This window comes from Lissotriton vulgaris, chromosome 2_1 (genome assembly GCF_964263255.1).
Source record: "Lissotriton vulgaris chromosome 2_1, aLisVul1.2, whole genome shotgun sequence".
Classification (NCBI taxonomy): Eukaryota; Metazoa; Chordata; class Amphibia; order Caudata; family Salamandridae; genus Lissotriton; species Lissotriton vulgaris.
The window spans coordinates 1,819,055,246-1,819,074,511 of record NC_141687.1 but is presented as its reverse complement, the minus strand read 5'-3'; the positions used below and the strand labels follow the sequence as shown (position 1 = coordinate 1,819,074,511).

At 42.3% G+C, this 19,266-nt stretch overlaps 1 protein-coding gene and 1 long non-coding RNA gene across 3 annotated transcripts in view; one reads left to right on the top strand and one right to left on the bottom strand.

The window, feature by feature from the left end:
* BLM (BLM RecQ like helicase) overlaps positions 1-19,266 on the bottom strand; it is a 451,097-nt gene that overhangs the window by 136,682 nt on the left and 295,149 nt on the right. For both annotated transcript variants that reach the window (XM_086957898.1, XM_086957899.1), the window contains exon 14: positions 9,577-9,772. In XM_086957898.1, the coding sequence (XP_086814024.1) occupies positions 9,577-9,772 (196 nt within the window). The remainder of the gene's footprint in view (positions 1-9,576; positions 9,773-19,266) is intronic.
* The window catches only part of LOC147733328 (uncharacterized), a 106,667-nt gene continuing 89,444 nt past the window's right edge, over positions 2,044-19,266 (top strand). The window contains exons 1-2 of the long non-coding RNA XR_015308520.1: positions 2,044-2,230; positions 14,019-14,117. This is a non-coding gene — a long non-coding RNA (uncharacterized LOC147733328). The remainder of the gene's footprint in view (positions 2,231-14,018; positions 14,118-19,266) is intronic.

The window sequence follows — 19,266 nt, the reverse complement described above, 5'->3', positions numbered from 1 at the left end:
AGGACAGCCTGGCAGTGCCAGGAGGGCTTTTTTGGTAGTTCAGTGTGTGTGTCTGTTTTTGGGTGTTTGTAGGTCTGTTTTTTCTTGGTGCGAGTGTGGATTTTACTGTTGGTTTCCACAAACCGTGCCTGCAGCAAGCACACACAAGTGTTTTCAATACACAGGAACCTATTTGTTTTGTCGAGATGTTCCTATTACATTATTGAGCTTTTCAGGCTGTCGTTTAGCTGTTAGCTGGAGCTGTTCAGTCCGCACGCAGGGGAGCATGCAGGGGCGTAGCTATCGCTGGTTCAGCAGGTACAGTGGCACCGAGGCCCGGTGGTGTGAGGGGCCCAGTGCACCCCACCTGTGGCTGTATTTTGCTACATAAACCTGTGCTAGCAGGGCCTGTAGTCCTTGCCTGCACTAGGGAATATGCTGCCATTGCTATGCTACCTTGTGCATCCTGGAGTAGGACTGGGTAAGGGGGTGTGCATCTATTTAGGGGTGTACTGCGCAAATAACGGGCACAGGAGTCAGACACACCTTTATTCCGCTGTTCACGGAGTCAAGGGTGGTGGATGCTTATGCCCGTTTCTTTCTACTTGCTGATGCTGGCTTATGTTTATTATTTACGAGAACGTCCTTGTTCAGCACTGTTGGTTTGTGGGCTGCGAGGGGGAACGGAAGCACGCAGAAGGAAATGACATCAGCTGGCATTCTCATGACTGTCCCAAGCGCTAAACACGGTCTCGAGCTTCCAGCACTGACTGCCACGGAGTCCTACCCAATATTTGAGATTTGAGAGGGGCAGTAATGGCAGGGAACGTTCTTAAACTTCATTCTACTCACTCTGCAGACATTGTTTTCTCATTAGTGAGAAAGAAGTGGTAAAATAAACTATACCGTTACCAATTTCAGCTCGACAAGCGCAAAAAACTTCTTATTTCGTAATGGACAGTGTGTGTGTGCGTGGTGGGGGTAATATCGCAATATTATTCAGAGTAAGTGCAGGGAATACCTCAGATCCTCGCCGTGCCGGAGCCGTTGTGAGAAAGCGGCACATGATTTGAAAACCAGCCCGGGCTAGGCGGTGGATATGGGCACAGCAGAGTACATCTAGAAAGTGCACAGCATGTCTCGAGCCTGCAGGAAATGAGAGGAAACTGGGTAGGCCTGGCGAGTTTCTCTTGCATGCCCATGAATGCTTGTTACTATGCATAGAAGAGTTGTCAAAAGTGTAATAATGTGCCGCCCACCTCATGCCCTCAATTTTCGGCCCATAACTTCTCTCCTGTCAAAACTTCTTGAAATCTGCCCAGTTTAGTGGTTTTCTTAATTTTCGGATGCAGGGCCAGCCCTCGGCAGCGCACTGACTCAATAACTAGAAAAATCTCTACTAGTTCCTTCATAAAATATTTATGCTTGCCTGGACTCTGATTTAACGCCCAGATACTGCTGCGTTTCGCGCTTAAATAAATCACTTTGTGGCTCTGTCGCCGGCAGCAGGCACGGCCTCCATGTGCAGCATTGACGCTGCGTCTGCAGTATATTTTTAGCTGGATCACAAAGCTGAATGTCCCCGTGTTTAGTTTTTTCCAAAGAAAGGATGAAATGAGGAGCTATCAATGGGAAGTAACTGAGAGGTGAGATGGGATGTCAGAGGAAACTAAATCATTAGTTACAAGTCGAGGCATTATATACATTGAACCACTTTTTTACAGTTTGACCACCGACCTCGATAGTGCGCACCAGGTAAAAAATTGGTGACATCATTTACTGATAAAGTCCGGTCGAATGGCCAGTCACCGCATCATCACCGGCAGCGAACAGCAGCAGGCCGCAGCTCCCCAGCAGCAGCAGCGGGAGGCCCGGTAAAGTCCGGTCGAATGGCCAGTCACCGCATCATCACCGGCAGCGAGCAGCAGCGGGAGGCCCGGCTCCATGGCCGCCTCAGGCTTCCATCAGGCTCCGCCCCTCCCGCCCAACGTCGAAGTCCCGCCCGGGGTCGACTTCACTTCCGTTGCCAGGCAAAGGCCCCACCGGCACCAATCCCAGCACGGCTCCTCGTCTGACGTCAGAGGAGCTGCGCTTGGGATTTGTAAGGCTACCGAAGTTCCCGGGCTGCGGCGGTGTTTACGGCAAGGCAAGTTTTCATTTCCATATAATGCCGCTGTGGGAGGCGGCGGTGATTTGAGACAGCGCACCTTCTAGCACAGTGCCTTCCCATGCGTAAGGGGAGAGGAGCCCGGTGAGTGGGGTTGAGGGTGGGGGTGTACGCGCGTGTCTATGTTGGAGTGTGTTTGTGCGTGCGTGCGTCTGTTTAAGGGGGGTGCGTGTGTGTATGCAGCGTGTGTCTGTTTAAGGGGGGGTGTGTGTGTGTGTATGCAGTGTGTGTATGTGCGCATGCGTGAGTGTGGCTTTGTTTGAGAATGGGAAAATGAGGCACGGCGACGTGCGCGCTCACGAGGTAGAATCTCCGGCAGGAGACGCTCGCTCGTGATAGTCTGCTGTCCACATTCCCCTGAAAGTGATTACATAAGTTCAGAAACAACAAAGCCCCTGCACTGGACAAAAGAACATACGATGATACTAAGGTGACTTCGAGTTTCAGTATCAAGATTCAAACGTGCACATCGAAAATTCCAAAGTCAAAAGAGCACATGGTGTTGAAAAACGGAATTCAAATGATGTAAAGTTCGTGGTATAAAACACCGTTTATTGTTCCTCTTGTACTGGCCAACACGTGTTTCATCGCAGGGAAACAGACTGCGAATCTTCAGGGCCTCTTAAAGAATGAGCCAGAAATGGTGTTGTAGCCAAAGCCCGAGATGGGCGGAGTGTGGAAAAAGACGTTGCTCGCGTAGTATGATGGTTTCTTAGTGTAGTAGATAAGAAGCCAAAACCGGGAGGAGAAGATTCTAAGCAGTTGCGCTCAAAGTTAAGAAACACAGGCGGATACACCTGACTGATTTCGTTCCCCCTCCTGTAGTTCCCGGCGCCGTCTTTGAAAAACGGCGCCGGGAACTACAGGAGGGGGAACGAAATCAGTCAGGTGTATCCGCCTGTGTTTCTTAACTTTGAGCGCAACTGCTTAGAATCTTCTCCTCCCGGTTTTGGCTTCTTATCTACTACACTAAGAAGCCATCATACTACGCGAGCAACGTCTTTTTCCACACTCCGCCCATCTCGGGCTTTGGCTACAACACCATTTCTGGCTCATTCTTTAAGAGGCCCTGAAGATTCGCAGTCTGTTTCCCTGCGATGAAACACGTGTTGGCCAGTACAAGAGGAACAATAAACGGTGTTTTATACCACGAACTTTACATCATTTGAATTCCGTTTTTCAACACTATGTGCTCTTTTTACTTTGGAATTTTCGATGTGCACGTTTGAATCTTGATACTGAAACTCGAAGTCACCTTAGTATCATCGTATGTTCTTTTGTCCAGTGCAGGGGCTTTGTTGTTTCTGTGCAATTTGTGTGGATCTCTTGATCCAACCTTGAGCGGTTACGAGGGATTACCGCTCGCCTTTTTGCCTGGATTTCTTTATACCATAGCAGTATAATACTTTGCGGTTACTCGGGTGCGCGCCTTGCCAAATCTGGAATACCTTAAAAAAACCTCCCAGTAGATCAATAAATGATTACATAAGTTGTCGAGCCCTAGACAGCAAAGCTTCGCTATGCTTTCGTCTAGGCTTGACCTAAAAAAGCAGTCGCCTACATGTGAGAAATGGAAGGACCAAAGCCAGTCAGAGAGCTGGTAAAGAGGCTATTCTCCTACTGAAGGGGAAACACAAGTCAACAAGCCAGGAGAAGGAACAACGCTGAATAAGAAGCAAGCAAATGCCAGTGACAATAAAGCCAACCACAAGTAAGCAATAAGCAGGCTATAAATCCCAGCTCAGGGTAAGCCAACAATAGGTCTTTTGCAACCAAAAAGCGGCACTGTTTGGTAGATTTGAGTTAAAAACTAGCCTCCTACTTGGGATTGCTAAGACGAATGAGAACAATACTGCAAACCAAGAATGCCCTTGCATGACCTCCAAGCTATGAAACCAAATTAACAAAGCCAAATCTCCAGTTCTTCAGGTGGAACCTCAACACCTTTCTGTTCAAGCTGCCCCTTTCATTACTCGTCTCAACCGCTTGAGCGCTGACTCCGATGATCCTCAGAGCACACTTCACTGGCATCCATGAAAATGTAAGATGCCACTGATCAAAGGATCAAGAAACAGTGAGCAACCCAAAATACCCTTGAGGGCTTGGGTGATTAAATACAGGGGTAGAGGTGCCTTCAAGGGAATTTGTTTGCGATGATTATCTGTATTTACCACTTGATAAATTCTATTTTCCTAATACACCTTTGTGTTTGTTATTTATGTTGTGTATATGTGTTTTTGATCAAACAGTGACTACATATAATTAATTATTTGATTTTTGTTGAATTGATTTCATGCCAGGAGTATTAACTTACCCTATAAAGTCAGTCTAAACCACTAATTGTCATTCAAACAAATTCCCTTGAAGGCAACTCTACCCCTTTACTGATCAAAGGAGAGACTAGATATACTGGTGAGGTATCAAACAGAAAATGTAATTTTATCAGGAAGAAACGCCTCTTCTCTAAAGGATTCACTTCGACTTATTTTATGCATTTATGCTCCTAAGTAGTGGATTATTTGTACTAGGGAAGCAGCTGATTTGTCAAAAATGACAAGTAGTCTGTGTGACGGTCACTGCTGTCAATACAGACGTTTTTAGATGACTTGAGGCCGAACTACAGGGCCTTGATTTGGAAGGAAAACGTTACTTTGTGCGGTGGATTCACATGTTTTTCATACTACTGCCAGCTAGTGTTGAGCTTGGCCATACCAAATTGTTTTTGTTTGAAGACGTTTTCATGATTCCTTTGGTACCCTGCAGCTCCTCTTTCAGTTGGAAATGTGCATGGCAACCACCTGCATTGTTAGGTTGTTTTCACATAGCAGGTGAGTGCAAGTATGGAGTGGTGAGTTTCATGAACACGGTGTATAAAAATGTAGATATTAATAATACAGTGATCTGCAACCAGACACTGAATCCGGGAAAGAGGGTGGGCGCATGTAAATCTACAGCACTACAAGCTAAGGATAGTACTTACACGATAAGCAACATTTACCATTCGTAACATGTGTGGCTTTGAAATGAACGTTTCAATGTGTTGCTCTCCTTGCCTGAACTATAAGAAGTCAGTAACTGGTGGTTGGTTACTTTGTTGGAAACATAGGGGAAAAAGTTTCCTATGAGACCTCCAATGTCATGTTGTGGCTTGGCGTTCTTAGAGATGTTGGTGATATATGCCTGTCTGGTGTCTGATGGCTTGGAATCAAGAAAACTCTCTAGCGTAACATTTCCTATGATAGAGGTACGGCAGTGACACTGCCTTAAGACCCTCTTGAGGTGGGCCTTTCACTTTCCTCTTACAAGTTTATATTCGCTAGTGGGAGCTTCATGTGTTCTTCCGCTAGGATCATTTTCAGAGAGACTCCTACTAAGTTTGACTAGGAATTTGGGACAACCCACTTAAAATTGAAACAATTGTCTGAATGTAGACTTTGGGAGTACAACTAATAATGCATAATAAGTGCCTGGACAATGAATTCAGTGGTGTGCTTTTATTCACCTATCTCTGTGATGTTGAATGGCTTGGCATCAAGTGATCTGACATCGATCAGTAATGGTAGCAGTGATGAAACAACAGGTAGTTTGTGACAGAACTGGGGTGGAGCTAGCCACTTATCTAAGCCATAACCTCGGTTGAGAAACCCCCCCAGCAGGAAACCAAGGAGCCTTCACATAAGGGCTTTTTCTGTTTTACTTTTTCTAGCATATGATGGGTGCTTAGCAAGCAGTGAAGGTACGGGTGACTGTGGAGAAAGGGTGTCCGTAAACAGTGATGCAACAGCAAAAGGAGTTAAGTGATATTGAGTCATGCCAATCAAAATTCAGTCAAATATTAACGACTATCTCTACAGAAGAGAATAATTAACTGTCAGCCAACTGACACAGCTGTGCCTACTGGACGAGCAAGATCAGCGTATTGTTGCCTATCGCTACACCTTATAATTTAGAAAAAGCATTAAAGTTTAAGTTAGTCAATTTCATCATTAATTTATTCATTAACGATATAGATGCTTGTATTCTAGATACATGTGCACAAAGTATTCTGGGCATCCAGTTCTTAATTTGAACTGGTGGTTTCCGGTGCTTAGCAATGGCACTTAGTCATCAACACCAGCACTTTTCATGAGCACCAGTTAAGGACACATTTATTTATGGCAGCCATGGGGAGATTAAGTGATTTGCCCAGATTGGTGAGCCGATGCCGGGACTCGAACCTTGTTCCCCACCTCCGAAGTCGGTAGCTCCAGCCATTACGCTACATCCTCTTCTCACTTTCATGGTTAATAGTTGGTTGTGCTTTAGGTGGCGCTAACAGGAGAAACGGGCTGGTGCATGGTGCCTCCTGACAAGAGTCTGGCGCTTATTTTTTTGCAAATTACAAACTAACCACTGCTGGCATCCATCCTGGACATAAGTGAAACTATTCAGTGTTAATGAATGATACAGAATATCACTTGATGGCCACACAGGGGACTTATTCTAAAGAGCATTCAAAAGAATTCACATGGGTAATGCAGAAATGACCAACAATACAGAACACAGGGAGTCTAAAGACAAGTAGAGGACCCCAACCACTGTGATTCAAACGTATGTGTGTGGCAGTCCTCAAAACCTAGCTACAAAAACCTGACATTGGGGGAGGTGGAGTTGGAAGAATATTTGTGACTGTGCACCCTAAGTGTCATGGAGAGAGAGATGGAGGAGTCTCTTCTGGATTGGGCTTGAGTGATCAGTGGATTTGAAAGGCTCATTAACAATAGCTGGTGGTGTTCCTTGAAGAGAGCTTTCTCGAGGTATTTTTTTAACTGCAAGGAATGTTGTAAAGTGGATGTCCAGAGGGGCGGTTTCCAGAATTTTGGCACAAAGAGGATTTAAACTGCTGAGAAATCCAGGAGAGTTTTTAATGTCAAAATATGAAACTGAATGCAATAATACAAAGAGTAGATAGAAGAAATAAAAAGATAAAACACCAAAGCACAAAGGTGCCCAGCTGAAGAAACAGAGGTACCTGGCAAAAGAGAACTAAAATGCCCATATCATAGAGAACAGTTAGGCCCATATCTAAGAGAACAGATGGGTCCTGATTAGACTGAACCGAGGGGCCAGTGCGAACAAAATAGAGAGGATCAATATAGAAGAACAAAGGGGCCCAATCAGCGACAATGTGAGGGAGCAATCAAGGAGACTAGAGGGGAATAATCAATGAAATAACTCAGGCAAATAAAAGAGGGGCCTATCAAAAAGAAAAGAGAGCCCCCACCAGGCTAGATAGAACACAAAGAGGGCCATTCCCACCACAAATGGGACTCACCACAGATACCCTTAATCTTGAAGAGCAGAGCCAGAGGGGCCAACCACACTGCCCCCTTTTCGAGATCCCCCCCCACCCCCCCAATATTTTACAATGCTGTCTTCCCACTTCAACAGTTTCCTCACTTGAGGCTTTGTTTCTGCAGCTAACTTTCGTTGTGAACTTTTGGTTCATTTCCAGTGTCTTAGCCCTTTGGATCACTGCCCCTTTTGCCTTTCGATCAACTCTACAGTCCTAGCATGAGTCCCATCTGTGCCATCGGACAGCCCAAGAACTGCAGCCGTCTCACTCTTCCATAATCTTCTACCTCCTCTACTGGCTCACAGCAACCCTTTCCTGTGGTGCTCTATATGACCCTATTTATGGTGGTTCTGACTCTATAGCCCTCTCCCCATATGCTATTGCCCAGGTGTGCCCTTCATCAGAGCCCTGCAGTCTCATTTTCTGAGGTCCAAGCTTTTTTGCTTCCCCACTGAAGCACACTGCTAATTGCTCAAGACTGCGGCCCACTCTTCATGCTGAATGATCTACTCCCTTCAGAATGTGTAGACCCCTTCTGATCAAGTTTTGCATTCCATTCTCTGCTGCACTGGCCCGCAGACCACCTATCTAAGGACAACATTATGCAGCCCACTCCCATGATGGGCTTTAGACTTTAAAGCGGATACAATGAAATTCAGCCCTTGCTGGGCCCTTCTCCACACCAAGCTCTGTAGGCCCATTACTATGTCCCTACTTTCCTCATGTGTTTGGTTCTGCATTGTTATCAACCAAGGCTCTACAGTCCCCCCCAAAGATTCAGTCTTTGATGTCCAGACTCTCTAACCCTTCATACAAGGGCCAACTGCAAAGATCCCTACAGAGACACTCCGTATCCCCTTCTGATGAATCTCCTTTAGCTGAGGCTATAGCTTGAGTGGCTGCTTGGGTGACACACTGGGTCTGCAGTATCCCTTCTTTAAAATCCTGTAATCATCTCTGCCTAGACTCTAAAATCTCCACAGGAGTTCTACTTCCGTATCTCACCGCTCCAGCTCAGGGGTCTCCAACCTTTTCTGCAAAAAACTACTTATGTTCATGAAAATATTCCTGAGCTATCCATATTGTAAGTGCTGTAATAGTGACATCAGACAAGATCACATTAGTGGCCGTTATATGCAATATTACCAGAAGTGATCACCTCAGTGCATCAGGCATAGTAGCAAGCAGTAATGTTAAAAAATGTAATAATATTAGTAAGAAGTCTCCCAAATGCCACATGAGTTATCACTCAAATATCAGATGTTAATATATTTTTAAAATTTAGCGAATTTTATTCAATTGTCAGCTCATGATTTCTGAAAAATACACATTTTTAATGTTGGTATGCATATAATAATTCAAACAATCAAACGTTTAGCAGGCTGGGTTGCACATAGCAGAGCTACTTACAGGTAGCTCGAGATATACCAATAGCTCACAAGCTCCTCATTGGAGATGGCTGCTGTAGCTCTACAGAAACATGGGGAGACACTGCTGCAGTTCCAGCTTTGAAGCTCTGCTGCAATCTTCCTTGAGCCACAAATACAGCAGTGTTTTCCATAATAACCCGTCCCTAATTGGCAGTCTCCTCTCCTGTGGCTCTGGAATAACTTATGAGGTTTTGAAATTGTGCCCTATAACTGCAGCCCCCTATTCTTATGTATACTTTCTGCAGTCTCATCCACTCTGGATCAACAAAACCATATCCCTAGCCACTAGTCTTGCACACCACTTTCCTGATGCTCTGGCTTTGTAGTTCCCTCCTCTGAGCAGAAACCTCGACTCAGCACGGCTCAATTCCTATGAGGATGTGCAAACTTCCCCTTGAAACTGAGACACTGTAATCGTATCTCCTGAGGTCTGTAACATGCAGAGCCCACCTGGGAGGCTAGTAGTACCTTTTTGGAGGACCTGCTCATACCTTCAGTGCATCACCAGGGTTGCTAATACTTTGAGTGACATGTTGCAAGCCCCTCTTCAGGCAATCTAGCACATATACTTGATTCTCTAAAGCCTCCATCCCCCTCAGGCTTTGGCCGTGCAGCCCACTTCATTGAGACTGAAGCCTCATCACCTGAAATCCTCGTTCACTCACTCGCGATCAGACGTCTCAGCCGAGTGACATCGTGGTAGGTATAGAAGAGCAGACACTGTGACATCTCGCCATCTCGCCCGGCGCGGCCTGACTCCTGGTAGTAGCCCTCTACAGACTTAGGCAGTGATGCATGGATGACGTAGCGCACATCAGGCTTGTCAATACCCATTCCAAAAGCAATTGTTGCACAAATAACCTGTCATCAAAACAGAGTTGTTATAAGACAAACATCAGAATTAGTACAAGTTACACACAATAGTCATACATTTTCCATCCTCAGTGTTCATGGGATGTAGAGGCTGACAGACCTTGAAACAGGTAATTTTACCCGGTACAAAACATGTGAAAATCTGAAACCAAAAACACATGATCCAAATCTGCATGTCCCCCTTACAAAAGGCGATACAGTGAGTAACTTGCACTTACTGTTTCAACCAGTCCCATTTCCAAGAGACTCACGGAAATATTACAAGGCATCCACATCTGATGATGGTGTAGGATTATGCCATTTTGAACAAGTAACACCCACATTATAGAATACTACAGTGATTGTTCTGTGTCTTTGACAGAACCTCTGGAACCACACCTAAAGCCTTAGTAGAAAGCAGAACATGTGTATTGCTGTGTAAAACTGCTAGAAAAAATATAGGACAGGTAAAAGATTAGAGAGAAGAAAAAGACCTTGTCCCGCAGACCACCCACTAAAAAAAGGGCAGCCTGAGTGGCTAGGGAACAATGGACACTTCAAAAAGGCCAAGAGTATTACAAAGTATACTCAGGAATACGTGGCATCAAAGGACCTCCCAAGTCAGTTCTACAGTCTTAACAATTACTGAGAGGTCTCCTTAGCTACAGGGAAGGAGAATTCAAGTTAGTGGCAGGCGGGTCAAACAAGCTCGCAAGACAAGGAACAACAAGAACCAAACCCAAATGAATAAAAACAGGAGTTAGGAACTAGCCGCACCTCCATTTCTGACCGTCTTTGTGCAAGTGGGCCACCCTACCTACAGAGCCCGCAACCGACAGAAAATTATCATGTTGGTATTCCACAAAGAATCTCAATGTAGAACTACCACAATAGTAGAGCTTTATGCAATAACGAAGGACAAGACAGACCAGAGAGAGATCCAAGTCTGCAGGAGAAGAGGATTCCTGTTAAACACAATCATCTACAGGATCTCAATGGAAGCAAGGAAGCACAGCCAATATAGCTTTAAAAAAAGGAAAACCAGAAAGAGATTAATAACTGAATGTTATTCTACTTGTACATCATGTCATGAGAATATCCACCTAATTCATAAATAGTGAAATACTCCACTTTTGTGTACAATCCTGAAAGACTTTACAGGGGAAAAGTATGTCTCTGTTTCTTGCCTAACCAAATACATGTTATTTAAAAAAAAAAGCTTTTGTAAGACAGTTGGGTTAAACCTTAACATTGGCAATGTAGTAGCAATAGTCTTGAACCCTACCCAGTTAAAAAACAAAAAAAACAAAGTCCAACTAAGTGAGGAAATTGTTAGTACACCTACACTCATCAAAAAGGGTTACTTACCTGTAACCTGGCTTCTCCAACGCTGTTATCTTTCATAGATTCACAATCTTAAATTAATCACCAGACTAGGAACCTTTGGTAATTAATTTACATACTGCTACACGCAACAACACTGAAATAGCCAAAGACTACATACAGCCCATCCACATTATATGTGCCATGAAATTCAGCAAATCTGATGAAAGGGCACACAAATATTCCCCTTACAGAGGCTTCCAACTACCAGATTCCTAGGTTGTCACAGGGTATTATTGATCAAGCTAGAGCTTTGTGAATTTATGAAAGATGCGAATGCTGGAGAGCCAAAGTTACAGGTAACTTTTTCTTCTCCAGCACAGTATCTATCATGGATTCACATGCTTAAAGTAAGACGTTAGAGCATTAAAGTGAACAGAGGTAAATGGGAATGAGGCTCACCTTATGAAAACGCGTTCTGGACCACTGCTCGTCTCAATGCTGCTACTTTTCTTGTGAGAATATTGATGCTGCAGTGCCTCACGAAAACTTGTGCTATTCTCGTGTTATTCTTTTTATCACTGCTTTAAAAATTTCCTTAAAGGAGATGCCAGCAAAGAGAGCAGTTGTTACTTCTAGTTGAGTGAGCCGTGACTGCCCCGGTCTGTTCATAGAGGCACAAATCATCATTATATGTTAAACAATCCATCCTGCTAGTTTTTGCTTCATCACAGGTTTACTCTTATTTCAGGGATCACAAGCTATGAATTGCTAGCTAGTTGATGAAAATCCTCGGTACTTCAAAGATGGCATTTGAGACATAATTTAATGTCCAGCAAACTAAGAGTTGTTTCAGGTGCCATGCTGAGCCTTGAAAAATATGTTGCAGGGAAATATTTGCATTTAAATAAGAAGATGTTGGAACCTTGGGCATGAACTTAGGATTTGTAGATATTATTAGTTTTTCATTGGAGAAACGCATATATTTGTCTTTTACAAGAGAGAGCTTGCAACTTGCTCTTCTAGTTGTCCGAAAGGCCCTGAAAACCTGGCTTAGTGTGAGCATCTTATTTGGTTGTACATTAGTCCATTGCAGTGCCTTGATGCCCTTGGGCTTAGTTAGCGCTTTATAAATGTAATATTCATTCATTCATTTATTCACGTTATTGCTAGGAAGAATGTAGTCTTCAATGAGAATAGACTCCCTATGAATCATTTCAAAGGATGGTCTCATTACTGCTGTTAAGACAGTATTTATCGGGGCGCGCACGGCGGCAGCAATATAGCCGCAACCTGGGATGCTCAGTTTCATCTGGCCTCTCTTCTTGCTGAAGGAGCCTCTTCACTGCGGCGGTGATGTTCGCGGACGTCAAATAATGTGTCGGAAACTGCCAGGAGTACGCAGGGAGATTTCCGACTGATTCTAGCGGCATTTCACCTTCCTTTCTTCCGAATGCTGATCTCCTCATGACGGCGGCCGCCATATAGCGCATGTAAGGAAAACGCGCATTTGCCCTTCCTTTCACAGCGTTGTCTGCATTTTCACCTTTCTGCTGCCTCTACTGTCAGCCACTACAGAAAATAACGGAGACTTTTCTCTACAAAATTAAAGGGCCTGTGTTCTTTCTTCAATTTCAAATCCAGATGTAGGCACCTTTACTATATCGCTCCTCAGCATCATGCAACTTTTATCCTCCTCTTTGTTACAGTTCTAGTTACTGGATACCTTTCATCACTCGTTTAATGCATATGCTAAGTGCCTGATTTCTCTCTGCATTTATGCGCATAGTCAGCCAAGTCCAGTATTTGCTGAGTGACAATATTTATTTTTTAAAACATCAACCTACTTTATTGAATACATATCTGTAGGCTGAGTTTGCTCCTGCTTTGTTATCATTTGGTGGCAGTCTCTGCGGAAGACGATTTGCCTTATCTGGTGGTCTCCACATTTTGTGCTCGTATTTTGTTATTTTTGCTCTTGAGTCATGGATCATTTACAATCTAAGTCACAGGGGGCTGGTTCTGGTGGTCGCAAAGATACATCTTCGAACTCTGGCAAGCGACTTAAGAAGGACCTTTGTTCTACCCCCAAGTCACCTCCTTCTCTTACGCTTGAGGACATTATGGAAGAGTTAAGCCTAATCTGTCCCTTTATGTTTGATACAACTGCTACTCTTCAAAGGATTGGAGAAAAATGGTCTGGCCTTGATTTGAGACTGTCTGACGTTGAACAAAATGAGTGACGCAAGATGTCATCGCTAAAGCTGACACCCTCACTAAGGAGGTGTCCCAACTTAAGAAAGTTGCAAAGGATTTAGAAAACCGAAATAGGAGTAACAACTTACGCATTTATGGAATTCCGGAAGGTTCCGACATGATTTCCTTCCTCAAAACCCAAGTCTTACAGATTGTTTGACTCCCTAAATCAACAGATTTTAACATTCAAAGAGCACACAGATTAGGGCCTAAATCTGTTTCCTCTTCTACTAAACCAAGAGGCATCATTGCATATTTTTTGCAGTATTCTTACCTTATGGGGATCCTCAACGCAGCTAAGCAACATACACAGATGCTATGGTCCGGTCATAAAATATTCTTCAGTTAAGATGTTTCTAAACCATCTACTAATAGACGTAAAGAATTTCTTTATCTAGGACCTGCTCTCAAATCCATGAATGCTCGCTATGGCCCTTATAAATTCCTGTTTCCTTAAAGTGACTTACAAAGGCAGAACATTTTCCTTCGAGGACCCTGCTGACCTCCGGAAGTTCATATATTCTCATCTTGGAGAACTCACGGAACTTAGCAACCCTTGACTGTTTTGCTATCTGACACCTATGTTTGCTTTTCTCTCCGTGACTTAATACTTGTTGTTATGCCGCATTTTGTTTACCATGATTTCGCCTATGAATTTTCCCTTATTGTTTTTCAGGTTCCCCCTTGTGTTATCCTGTTGTTGAGGATCCTCCCCAACATTCTCCTTTTGTTTATGAAGTCCGGTTCATCCCGTTGCTTTGTCCTTTATTGTTTGGTAAGTCTCTTTCCTCTTTGTTTCATTTGTCTAATATTGTAAGTTTTCAGTTTTTTTGTCTATTTACCTTACCAACTTTTTTCTCGCGAGGTTTCGTCTCACTGGAGGTGGTCACCTTGGTTTTTGCCATCCCCCCACACTGTTGTTTAGTTTTCTGTGGATTGCTATGGCTAAAGCCACTTGGCTTTTTGTCATCTCTGTTTTCCTATCCTTTCCTAGTCATCTTCTTCTCCCTTTTTCACTGTTTTCCTGGCAACATTTTTTCTCTCTACTTTTGCTTATATCCTTTTCTTTCTTATCTATGCTTATGGCTCCTTCTTGCTTCTCTATCTTGGTTTCTTCCTTTTTACCGCAGCTTTATATTCTCCATTATTTTCCCAACTTGCTCTGGTTCCTATTCCTACTCCTGTGGTGGCATTTTGGTCCCATCTTTTCTCTTTTTATTCTTTATTATATGAATTTCTTCATCATCTCCCTACCCTTATTCTCTTTTCTCCTACTCTTTTTTAAATTCTCTTCATTTTTCCGCCTATTTTTATTTAACTTTTTGAGATGAGTAGTCTTCATGTTATCTCTTGGAACGTTAAAGGTATTCACAATCCTGTTAAAAAACGTGTTTTATCTCATTTAGCGAGATTGAAATTGCATTGTTACAAGAAACGCACCTTAAATTGCAAGATCTGTCCTCGCTGCGTAAACAAAGGGTAGGAGAAGCTTTCTGTTCTCCGGCAGTGAATAACAAAAATTGTGTTGTTATTCTGTTTCACAAATCGTTGAATGTTGAGTTACAAAATGAGTTTCGAAATACTAATGGTAGATGGTTGTTTTTAGATACCATTATTAACAATACACAAATTTCCTTTTGTAAAGTCTATGGCCCTAATGGCATTGATTTATCCTTTTGGAAGGACTTTTCTTCACTTCTTTCCTCCCACGCGACTGATGATTTGATTGTTGGTGGTGATTGCAATCAACTTATGGACCCCTTTCTAGACCGGAAACCACAGGCTAGATATATTCCAAATAAGATGCAAAAATCCGTTTCCAAAGCCATCTCCTCCAGAGGTCTTATTGATTCTTGGAGAATATCCCACCCTGACTCACTAGAATGCTATTTCTTTTCTCCAGTCCACGCATCACACTCCTGTATTGACTATATTTTTCTCATTTAACATACCTTCCAATTTATGACTAACTCAGAAATAGTTTCTTTTCTTATCTCAGACCACGCTCCTGTTATCGTAGACATAGACTACCCTTCACCTTCTCCCATGTCTCGGCGTTGGCGTTTTAACAACTCTATCCTATTAGATTCCCAGTTTACTGAACAATTTATGCTTTTTATGGAGGAATTTTTCCAAAATGATCTTCATTCTACTTCTCACTTTCATTTAATTTGGGATGCTTTCAAGGCTGCCGCTAAAGGATTCATTATCGTTTTTGTCTCTCGAAAAAAGCCCTTTCACAGTCTTCTATTATTCTTAAACAGATTAAAGAACTTGAACACCTTTTCTTCACCACAAATTCTTCTGACACACTATCTTCTCTTATCAAAGCGAAAATGCAATTTAACAAATACTCTTTGGATTCTGCTTGTAATAAGCTTCTTTAATTCAACGCTAAAATGTATGGAGGGTGCAATAAGGCTGGCCAATCCCTTGCAAACTACCGGTATCGAGAGAGAAGGCTTACGCTGCTCGCGATCGAAAACTGATGGGTTGCGGACATTGAATAAACACGTCCTTTGGTGACCCTGTGATCATGATGTACAGAAAGATTTGATTGTTATCCTTCATAATAAGGCCATTCATGCCTCACACTTCCCGATGCTCTGAAAATAAAAATTTGAAAAATAAAGAATTTGACTACTGCTACATATAATAAGGCCGGTAATACCATTTACTACTTACCTTTGAACGGATAACCACGGATAATATAGAAAGCTCTGCGAAAAAGATTTTGAAAAAAACGTGTGAATACCTTTCGCCCTGAAGAAGTCCTACGGAAGAAACGCGTTGGCTACGTTTTTTTGAAGATTGTTAATAAAAGCAAGAAAAGAACTCTGAGTCCTACTAAAGTGTTCCTTTTGGATTACTGTATTAATTACTATTGTTAAATGTACACTGTGTGGAGTGCTTAACCAATGTGCTGTTTGAAATTTTGTTGGGAGTCTAGGAGTCTAGGGGTATATGACTCCAGGTTCTTAGCACCCACAATCAATTTATTGCACCAGACTAGATTGGATAAAGTGCAGTATCCTTGGCCCGATACCCCTGTTCTTGTATTTTGCATGGCCAATCCCTTGCAAATTACCTCAAAAATAAAAAGCAAAAATCCAAAATTATAGCCATTACTGATACTCATGGGAACCGTCAGTCCACTGATGATAAAATCCTCGATTGTTTTGTTCAATATTACTCTACCCTTTATACTCCGGAATCCACTCCTTCTTCCTCCCAAATTGACTCTTTCTTCCAATCTATTCCCAAATCTCCTGATAATCTTATAGACTTTTCATCCCTTGACATTCCTATCTCAGAAAAAGAAATCCTCAATTCTATGAATCTTTTACCTAAGGATAAACCACCCGGCCCTGATGGCTTCACTGTTCGCTTCTACTCCCATTTAAAAACTTTTTTAATACCCCACTTGCTTTCATTGATTAACTACTTTCTCAATAAAGGTGAATCCAGAGGTTCCTTTACCCAGGCAATGTTATGCCTAATCCCTAAAAAAGACAAAGACCCTTCCCTGTGCAAAAACTATCGACCCATTTCTTTGATCAGCACAGATTGTAAAATGTATGCCAAAATTCTAGCAACTCGTATTAACACAGTAATTCCCGATCTTATTAACATTTACCAATCTGTGTTTGTCAAGGGTACATCCATTACCGACAATTCAAGAACTTTACTCAACATCATTCATCTTGCTTCAAAGATGGACTCTCCAATCGCAGCCATCACTTTAGATGCTAAAACAGCATTTGATAGGGTGAGTTGGGCATTTATGTTTGGCGCGCTGAAATGGCGCGGTTTTAGTCCTCATATTATTCAATATATTCAGCTGTTGTATTCTAACCCCTCTACGTCTATCTGGGTCAATGGCTCCAATCTAACTATTTTTCTCTCCATAGAGGCACCAGACAAGGCTGTCCCCCTTTCTCCTCATCTTTTCATTCTAGCTTTAGAACCTTTTTTTGAACAAATTAGGCGCTCACCATTATACACTGGTTTCAAATTTCAGGATATTGATATCAAATTTACTACTTATGCAGACAATATCTTACTCTATATTTCCAACCCATCCACTTCTTTACCATCTAATTTCTCTTTATTGCAAGAATACTCCTCAATTTCCGGCTACAAATTGAATATAGACAAATCCGAAGAACTACCTCTTAACAAATTTTGCTTTTCTCATATGTTTGAAGGCTCAGACTTTGAATGGAATCCCAGACACATTAAATGTCTTGGCATCCTTTAAGCTAATACAATTAGGGAAACTATTACTCTCTATCACAAAGATATTCTTAAGAAAATCTCTGCACTTATAGATGGTTGGTCCCCTCTTTTCTAATCCTGGTGGGGGAGGTTGTTAACTATCAAAATGATGCTTCTTCCTATTGCCAACTTTTATCTTTCAATGCTTCATATTTCTCTTCCTCTTTACTTCTTTAAATCCATTAACCGCCTTCTAACAAAATTCTTATGGAATAATCGGAAAGCTAGGATTTCTCTCTCTCGCCTCCAGCAACCCAAAGACTTAGGTGGCGTTAACTTTCCCAACCTTTCTCGATTTCACTCAGCATTTACCTTAAAGCAAATCTGGCCCTTTTAATCTGATTTGAATTCCCCTTCCTTAACGGCTTGGTGTACTTTAGAGCTTGCACACATCTCACCTTTTTCATTCCTTACTGCCACTCGTTTATCTCAGCCTCCAAAGCGTTTTCTTACTCCCACATTTAAACATTCCAAAGCACTTGCTCTCTCACTGTTTCGTCCCTATCTCTCAAAGGCTGATTTTTTCCTCCTCACCCCAATTTGGTATAATTAATCCATAAAGATCAATAACAGGGCGCTTTTCTGGAAGGAATGGATCGATAAAGGCATTATTACCTACGATCTTTTACTAAATGATTGCACTCTATGGACTTTCCCAGATATCCGTGATTCTTTTCGCCTTTCCAACACACACTTCTCTCAATATCCCTTACTTGTTCATGCCCTAACCTCTGTTATTTCCCTAAATAGGCCCCTAACCACTACTATATCTTCTCCCTCACCTATACCTGACTTCTCCTCCTCTTTCAAAGCTGCTGCCATTTACAAATTAATTGCTAATAGGATCAAATCTAAACCTGAACTTCTATGGAAAAAGATTTAGCTCAGGTCTTCTCCCGTCAGGTTTGGGATTCTGTCTGGTCTAAAATACATACAGCTTCTCGTTCTGCCAGCACCACACAGACTTTATTTTTCTTTTACAACTGACTCTTTTTCACTTCCTCAGATTTATATAAATTCAAGTTAATTGACTCCAAAAAATGTTGGTCCTGTCCACATGTTGAGAGTGATTTTCTATTGCCCGTTGGTAAAATCCCTTTGGTCCCGTATCTGGTTAAAACTCAATGACATATTACATACAGATCATCCTTTGGAGTTTGTTCATATTTTCTTGGGGGGTTCCTCACCTATATGGAATGTTTATTGTAATGTTCGTAAATTTATAGACCTGTATATAGCTTTTTCATTCAGATTATTAATTCAAACTGGAAAGATGCTTCGAAGATTTCCTATAATGCTTGGTGGAACCTGCTATGGCATCATCACTGACTTGATCGTGCTTATGCTACTATTATACCCTTATTGATCAAAAGAGATCTGTTATGGTTGCCTCTAACTGAATTCCTTTCTAGACATACCCCCAGATTTACCTCGTAAATCTTATATTTCGTGTTGCCCTTCCTTGTTTTTCCCCTCTGCCTTCTCACTCTTTCTCATCTTTCTCCTTTCCCCTTACTCTCATCACAAATACCTTTAAAAAGCTTTTTCCCAGTGTACAGTATTTATATCCCTTTGGGGATTGCATTATACACTGTTATTTTTTATATCATTTTCTTTCTACCACTGTCATATGTTTATGCATTGAT